We start from the raw sequence: 8,951 nt of genomic DNA on the forward strand, positions 1-8,951 counted from the left end.
ATTTCTCTCTTTGAGCTTGATATACAGGAACCCAGTTGTGTTAAGAACAACATAAAAAAGAGTCATCTGTATAAAAAGTACAAGTAGTCATTTTAAGATCTGAAAAAAGCAGAGAGACCCATATTTAACATCTACTTTTACATTTTGTATCAGAACTAATAATAATCCTACTCCAGAGTGGGACATAAGTGCTATTTCTGTTGCTTCCTACGCACCTTCCCAAGAAGCAGAATATTTTATTTAAGGAAGAAAGCATCACAGTGCCATAACATCAGAATCATGACAGCTTTTAGGTTTCATCAGGAGATACACAGTAGATTCCAAAGCCTCAAAGATGTCGTGAGGATTTAAAATGAAAACGTGAAAACAAAGATCTCATCGTATATTTGTGACACCCGTTTTAAGGCATACATAATGCTGTCTGAAACTATTAAATCTATCTTTTCTTTTACATCCAAAAGTCGACCCATATATGCACAACAGGCATTATGAGGCAATTCAAGCAGATTTTCTGTATTATATGTTTATGTAATAACACATAAACTCAAGAGGCTGGAAGTTATGTCTCAAAAAAATACATACCCTCACTGTCACTGTCTGTTCCACAGCATATTCAGCAGGGGGCGACACAAACACTCTCTAAATTTAGAGGTTCAGATGGTTTTGCAATGACATCCCGTCTTATCTGAGAGGCAGCAACAGGTCATTTACCAGGACTGTTCAAAATTGCCTGCAGTTTTGTGAAAGATGTCAGATTAGAAGATTTTAAGTGACACTGGCCTATATATATAAAAGGAAAATGCTTTTGATTTATATCCATAGGAAAAAGCAACCTCAAATTAGATGGAGCACTGCTGCTTAACATTTTGTCCTTGTAGAATATCAAAAATGAAGTAAGCCTCCTCATATACCAGTCCATCTTGACATTTTTTAAGCAGGTTATTGTTTATTTCCTGTTAATATTTATTAATTTAATCTTGTTTTGCACAGTTTTGTGCAAAGAACAGTTAATTAGAATGGCTCGTACAAATGCAGACAAAAGCCGGAAGTTACCAAATCCAACAATGCAGTTAGTGTTCTCCTATCTCATAAAGTTAAGGTGATATAAAAGGACAAAATTGCTCCAAATTTCCATCTAAGATTCTCAAACGTAATATATTTAAGGCATGTGGCCCCCTGACTTTAAGGCTCATTTTGGGGTCCTTTCTGTTGGGTCAGTGGGACCAAAAAATGACACTTTATTGATGGGAAGCCAGGTTTCCCATTGTATGGCCAAATAGGCCCCATAAAGACCGTGAGTGACCTTTTGGACTTTGGACGTCCATAGCTTGGAAACGCAAATCGCTAGTAATACAGATGGGGCTTTTCCTAAAGACTCTAAAAGAAATCTCTAACATATGTCGAAATGAGACGATTTTTAAAAAACCTTATTTTTCAAACCCTGATTAATGACATGAAAAAAGCCAGCTTGGTCATACTTAGTCGTAGAGCCACCAAATTTGGTGTGCGTGATGAAAAGAACCTTGGCTGAGGTCCAGAGAAAAGTGGTTATCTACCTACAGAAAGTGTTGTGCCTGAAGGCAGGTAAACGTTTTCACTCTCCTTCAGTCTGGTTATGTTTTCTCTCTGAAATTCACATTGTATGTCCTGTATATATTTTTTAATCTTAATAAATTACAACTTGGAGCTTCATAAATCTATGGTGCATGTCACAGTGTTTTCACAGGAGATCGGCTTAATCCAGTCCAGGAAAGGGAATGCATGATGGCTGCTAGGGGAAAAAAAATCCTATTAGGTTCAGTTTAAATGTCCCTTTGACATTATTTGAATGCACCAATGGAAGATTAACAACAGCTGCCATTCTACAGACAAAGAAATTCACAGATTGGCACTGGTTAGACTGGACAAGGATCAGAGTCACTGACTGAGGCGGCTGACTGCAGATGAACACACCCGTTGCCATAGTGATCACTCAAATAAGGAAGGCCTGAGAATGAAAACATTTATTATAGTTTATTCCTCATGGGAGGCCTTTTACATTCGTTGCACCTTTTCAAAGTTGACTTCAAGCCCAAATATCTGAGCAGAGCCCCTGGGACGCTCGCTTGTTCAAAACCTTTACTTCCTTCAATTGTTCTGTATCATGATATGGCTCATTTCAGTCCCCATGACAGCGTTCACACCATTTACTCACAAGCCTAGTACATACTATTACAATTTATCAAAACAACTATCAAACTTCCTTGCATGCAGGCTATACAATCATTCATCCTACTCATCTACAAGCCTATTATTTTGAGAAACTGTACTATAGTGTACTTTTTTAATGCTAGCAACTCACCAGTTAGATCACATGGAGCAAAAGCTGGCATTTAACACCTAAATGCATGATTTAACCCAGGCAGACTTGCATGTGTGGTTTTCACACTGAGGTCTGCTGTATTAACTTTTGAGCTGTTCAAGCTGACTCACAACATCCTGTTTAAATGTAAAATACTAAAAGACCAATGCAACTAAAACAGGCTAAAAAATAAATGCGAAATATTATAAATGTTGGTGAAGGCATGACCTGCCCTACCATGCCTCAAATTGGCTAGTACTTGTTGCTTTTGTTGGTTGGTTTGGTCAGATTTTTGCAAAGCAGTAAGATTTGTTTGAGTAAGGGTAAGGGTCAGAGTAATCCAATCAGAGGCAGAGTAGGACAGGTATTGCCTTTGCCATAGCAGATAAAAATGTTATTGCAGCCACGCCAAAGGTTTAAATGCCATGAATCTTTCTAACTACAGGGGGATTTTGTGTTTTGGAGAAATGGTCTATTGGACACATGGGCTTTTGGACCACTGGGACACTTTTTGGATTAATGGGGTTTCGGAATAATGAGCTGTTGGAACAATGGCAGGGCACCAACCAACTTTGTTTTGAATGTATTTGGTCATAAACAAAAGTATCGGAAATATTTAAATAGTAATCTAAATCAAAGGTTGGGAGATCACCAAAGTCGGAGGATTCATCCTCTGGGGATCATGAATTTCTGTACCAAACTTCCATCCAATAGATATCTGTTTTTGACAGGTCAGCATCTCTAGTTCCATACCACATAATTAAAAGTTATCATCATATAACAAGTCAAAATAAGCCCATTTATAAGCATATATAAATACTTTTATGGAATAGCAACCAATACCACCAAAGGAACATATTAAACAGCCTTTAAGTGGTGGAGGAAGAGAGTTATGTAAGTGGATGACTAAACCCAAGGCCAAGTATCTGCTTATCTGTTGTCTTTATCACTAAGTGATGCAACACTTAGGACCCTCATGTGCTGATCTTTAATCAGCTGCTCCGCGACATTCCTCAGAGGCAGACATGCTTGAAACAGATTGCTAGTAATAAAGATGCTGCGGGGAATTCAGCATTTCGTTCTTATGAGGCTGTCAAATTGATCAAAGTAATGGGATTCGTCCTCGTTTTGATTTCTCTTGATATTTGACACCAGGTGCAGGGCCCGCAGAAAAAGGAGTACACACAGTCATTGCAAATTGTACCCTGTGAAGATAGAGACACACATAGTAGATTTTTTTGATAAACAAATCAACTGGAACAAAGGAACACAGTGTACTGCAACGCCTTTGATGGCCATTCTACATGAAATGCTGGATGTTATCAAGGAATGTAAATATGCACTGTGACAAAAGGCTCAACAGGTTTAAGATTAATCACAGATCAGATAAACACTTGAGGCAATAGTGATTTTTTGCTGGTAAACACTATACTTGAAATCACTGAGGTGCATTTTACTGCCCTGGCCACACTGCCTGAGTAAGCAATGCGTGTGACGGCTACCTTGCTGAACTGCTGTGGCTCAAAAATCTGTGTTCACGCTGACAGCACCGTTGGTGCTGCGCTGCTGCAGAGCTGTACGCTGCTATAACTACTGCATTTCTACAATAAAAGCTGGTGCTCCACTAATTTATGAAGCCATGCAAGCCACTGCATTGTCAGTAACACGGCCATGACGATATTTCACAATGAAATGCCTTGTGTTAACAAATGAAGGGATTCAGTTGACAGAAACATTGTCAGAGGGCTTTTATTTTGAAATGGAAGGACTGAGTTAAAAAACAAGCATTTGTTTTTTCTTGTTTGTGACAGATTAAGACATTGAAATTGTAGTGATACTCTAGGTGGTATAATGCCAAAATGATTCTAAAATACCATTTTCTATTTAATGAAAAATGTGCGCATTATGTGGAAAAAATAGCCAAACTCATATTCTGTAAATGTACCATGGCTGAGCAGGACATGCTCAAACCTATTAACATGGGCACAGAAATTTAAAAAAAAGCAATTTCTGCGATTCACACGTGTTGCTCCAGCCTGTTCTAATTCCGGAATCATCAAATATTGCCGCTTTAACAGTGCTTTTGACGTAAGATCTCAATGCCAAAAGCCACCTTTCATGTCTGCATGGATGGCATCAGGTGAGAATGCAACAGTACAGAAACGGGCGTGGTGTTAATATAAGATGGCAAATAGCTAGATACTTCAGAAGGTAGCTCGACGGACCCTGTTGAGTGCACATGATACGCAGCAGGACTGCTGCAATTTGAAACACTGCTTGTAGCAAAATTATATAAGTAGCACAAGTGCATGTATAGTGCGGCCGGAAGGGATGGTGGGTAGGTCCAACAAACCCCGAACATTCGTGTGGGAGTGTAGTGTTTGCTCCTCGTCTGAATATGAATGTGTTTTTTTATGTGTTATTCACTTAACCATGTGCTTCCCTTCCCTAATCCTAACCATCTGTGCCAGTATGTGCGTTTGTTGACTTGGCTTTGGTTGCCTTATGTTTTTTTTTTTTTGCCTGGACATAACTACATGCAGCGTAATCCCACCATGTGCTTATGTTGATATCACAGTAGCAGCATACTGGAACTTTAAGAGCAGACGCAGAAGGATACCCAGAGCGTAATATGTAGACGTGAAAGTCCACTGCAAAATTGCAATAAGTGACGACTTTGGATGAGAATTGGTTGGCTACTCATGCAGACAGTGTGGCCCAGGCATTAGGAAAGCATAGCATCTGTACCTCAATGCCATATCGTTGGCGTACTGATACCCTTAGGGCTGTGGTCATTGGAGGGATGACTCCAAAAGCATCCAGCAGAGGTAAACACAGACACTCCCCAGCTTCATGTGCTGTCTTACAAGTGAAGCAGGGAAGACACCAGAAGGCCAGGCAACCTGAAAAAAACACCACATTTATGCTGAAGGATTGGGTTTATCCAAAAGGTTTAATGCTGTCTCTGATATTTTTTTCCAAATATCTTTTCTTGAACTATTAGCCATCTTAAAGGTGTGCACAGCTCATTGCTACACTCAAACAGAAACAATTAAGCAAGTCAGAATGTTTCAGGGATTCGGTTTTAAGATTTGATGTCTCATATTATCTGACAGAAACCGCTGCCTTATTTTGCAGGATGCCATTGGTTTGTATTGTGATACGGAGCATCAAGAATGAAAAGACACAACGTTCCCAAATACATCCCTACACCCACTGATCCGCAAACTGCCATCTACGCCCAAGTTTGGATCATCAGGATGTTATCAACTTTGTGCACTACAGAGGTATTTACATGGTGAGTTATAAAGACATAAAAACATCATAGTATAATATGTCGTCCAAAATGGCATAAAAACTTGGTGGACATGGTGTAGTATGTTGTCTGAAATAGAAAAAAAAAGCGTTATAGTATAGTATGTCTTCAAAAATGGCATTAAAAAGGCCTTGTCATTGTCATGTCATTGAAAATGGCCTAAAAATCTATTAAAATAGTGTGTCGTCAAAAATGGCATAAAAACAGTATATTGTTCAAAATGGGCTGAAGATACATACAAATGTCATAGTATAGTACGTCGTCCAAAATGGCATAAAAACATTATAGTACATTGGGTTATCAAAAAACGTCGCAGTTTAGCATGTAGTCTAAAATAGCACGATAATACACAAAGACTTCATAGTATAGTATGTCATCCAAAATGGCACAAAAAGACAAAAAAATCATTTTAGTATAGTAGATTCAAGAATGACAAGGCATGGTATTCCCAAAAACATCACTATACCCATTGATCTCCAAACTGCCATCTACACCCAGATGTGAATCATTAGGACGTTTTTGCACTACAGAGGTAGGTAGCCCTAGCATAACCCATGTGGAGCCTATTTTGGTAAACCAGCCCATGTGGGCCATAGTCATTATGGAACCTATTGACAAGTATAAAGGGGATATTTTTCCATCCATTTACTGCCCACATGGGCCCCACAAACAAATGTTGGCTGGGGTTAGGTGGTCAGATTGCATAAAAAAATGAAGTGCACTTACACTGAGGCAGGTCTTGGAAGCAATCGCAGATGCCCGAGGTCCACTGGTTGGATGTTGTGGTCATGATGAGGGGCCTGGGCTGGGTCATAACCATCTTTCCAGACATGACTTAGGCTTCTGAAAAAAGTACAGATGACAGTAATTGTCAAGACAAAATCTTTGTTAAATGTAGGTGCTTCAGTTCAAGAGGCATATCTTTGTGTTATATACAATACAAAGGAAATATATACAAGGACAGCGGTAAATGTAGAATAAACACAAAAAACCCAACTTGGCAAACAAATGATGACTTGAAGTAACAAGACAATATGGTATATATATCTTTGTTTTATTTTATTATCTTAAATGAAAGTCTGTTGTCTTTGACCAATAAGGATCATGAATTTTCCCAGTTTTTGTATGTTTCATTTATCGTAGGGGCATTACTTTTTTACCTACTTTAGTATTTCATAGGTGTAGAGCAAGCGTCTGTTTGTGGTTATTTCCAGAAACAATTATTTCATGGCTTTAATGTATTTTTAAATAAGTGTCTTGGAAATCAGCTTTCATATTTGTTATTTGCTATAAAACAGTATCTTTAGGAGATAACATCAAAAGCTGCTTAATAGGCAATGATTTGCCAAGAAAACTGCAGTGTCATAGGAATCTAGTTTATTCATTAATCGAAGATAAAGTTTAAATTTTAATTCTGTGGCCCAAGGAGCAGTGCCAGATTTCAGATCTCAGTTTTGAAACAAATGTAAGTTTTCAGCTCCTGACTTGTAGGAAAGAGAAGTGCACACTCATCAGTACACGGATCCGTCAAAAGAGTTAGACATTGCTGTATATGCCTCAGTCTTTGACCGTTCAGAAAACTAGATTAAACAGAGTTGTCAGTAGATGTGCAGGTGCATCGGTTAGACTTCTACTTATGCATAAATCCGTATGTTGCATTATTTCTTGAACAGCTACAGGATCATATGATAACTTACTTGAAATTAAAACATTAAAGTCTTTGCTTGTATAACATTCCTATGACAGTTAAAGTTCAAAACATAAATCGTTATAACTTTTTCTTTTTACAAAAATGCAATGTGAGTATAAATTTGCATTCATCTGACCTGTCCTACAGCTGCACTGCATACTGTCAATATTCAATTATACCTTATATCACTATAAGAACTTAACAGTGCATTACCTTACCTTACTGTGACCAGATTTCAGTGAAGTGATGAGTTTGCAGGGCAGTGTGGCATCTTATAGACTCTCTGAAGAGCAGTGAACGTGACAGAACAGCACAGGATGCATGTCAGTGACTGGTCTGTCCAGTTGGACTCGTGTCCACACCTTCGACAGTCAGACATCAGACTATCTGACCGTCATGCATCCTTTATAACTCTAAGTCATCATTGTGCCTGAAATGCACATAACTTCTTAGACAGGGTATGTGATAAGAACAAAAGGGAATATCTTGAAACTGATCCTAATGTGTTGCTTTATGCCTTAGTTTCAGCATTTAAAAGCTGTAAAATAGAAAGATGTGTGAAAAAGCTTATATTTTTGTAGTGTGTGAAAGTCCCTTTGGGAAGATGGAATATTTTGCCAAAAATACACAGAGTTGCTTGATTACGGTAGTTGTTGAACTTCAGGGTAAAGTATGTAATTCGACATTACATGAAAATGTCACAGCATAGTATATTGTCATCACAGAACAAAAAAATGTCATAGTATACGATGTCATCAAAAGGTACTTTCAGGTACCATTCCAACTCCCATTTTTGAGCATAGCATACTGTGTAGTCTGAAGTAGTTTAAAAACAAAAACCTAAAAAGGACTGAGCCGTTTTCTCAACACATAATGATATGGTGTGTCATGACATGCAAAACTTAGTGCTTTTTAGCTGTTTTTGGGACATGTCATATTTTGACATTTTCGCCATACTATAGCCTTGCTGTTTTGGTCATTTTTTCAACATGCTATTTTATGGGTTTTTGGATGGTTTTGGGATGTTTTTTCAACACTGTATACTATATTAAACCTCTATATGCTATACTAAGTGGTTTTCAGGTGTTTTGGGGACATGTCAAATTTAGCCAATTTCGCCATACTATAGCCTTGCTGTTTTGGTCATTTTTTCAACATGCTATTTTATGGGTTTTTGGTGGTTTTGGGATGTTTTTTTCAACACTGTATACTATAACACACCTCTATATGCTATACTAAGTGGTTTTCAGGTGTTTTGGGGACATGTCAAATTTTGACATTTTCGCCATACTATAGCCTTGCTGTTTTGGTCATTTTTTCAACATGCTATTTTATGGGTTTTTGGATGGTTTTGGGATGTTTTTTTCAACACTGTATAGTATAACATGCCTCTATATGCTATACTAAGTGGTTTTCAGGTGTTTTTTTGGACATGTCAAATTTTGACATTTCGCCATACTATAGCCTTGCTGTTTTGGTCATTTTTTCAACATGCTATTTTATGGGTTTTTGGATAGTTTTGGGATGTTTTTTCAACACTGTATACTATAACACACCTCTATATGCTATAGTAAGTGGTTTTCAGGTGTTTTTTTGGACATGTC

At 37.9% G+C, this 8,951-nt stretch overlaps 1 protein-coding gene across 2 annotated transcripts; it reads right to left on the reverse strand.

Moving 5' to 3' along the window:
• Positions 1-1,998: 1,998 nt before the first annotated feature.
• On the reverse strand, positions 1,999-7,646 carry ponzr4 (plac8 onzin related protein 4). 2 transcript variants are annotated; one of them, XM_042512567.1, is made up of 4 exons: positions 7,566-7,646; positions 6,384-6,500; positions 5,090-5,244; positions 1,999-3,546 (listed from the first exon to the last, which is right to left on the reverse strand). In XM_042512567.1, exons 2-4 carry the CDS (start codon positions 6,487-6,489, stop codon positions 3,424-3,426), a joined length of 384 nt encoding a protein of 127 aa, XP_042368501.1. In that variant the 5' UTR covers positions 6,490-6,500; positions 7,566-7,646; the 3' UTR covers positions 1,999-3,423. The 2 variants fall into 2 exon arrangements, with proteins under 2 accessions (XP_042368501.1, XP_042368502.1); XM_042512568.1 differs by having other exon boundaries at positions 7,561-7,580.
• Positions 7,647-8,951: the final 1,305 nt, after the last annotated feature.

This window comes from Plectropomus leopardus, chromosome 23 (genome assembly GCF_008729295.1).
Source record: "Plectropomus leopardus isolate mb chromosome 23, YSFRI_Pleo_2.0, whole genome shotgun sequence".
In the NCBI taxonomy this organism is placed as follows: Eukaryota; Metazoa; Chordata; class Actinopteri; order Perciformes; family Serranidae; genus Plectropomus; species Plectropomus leopardus.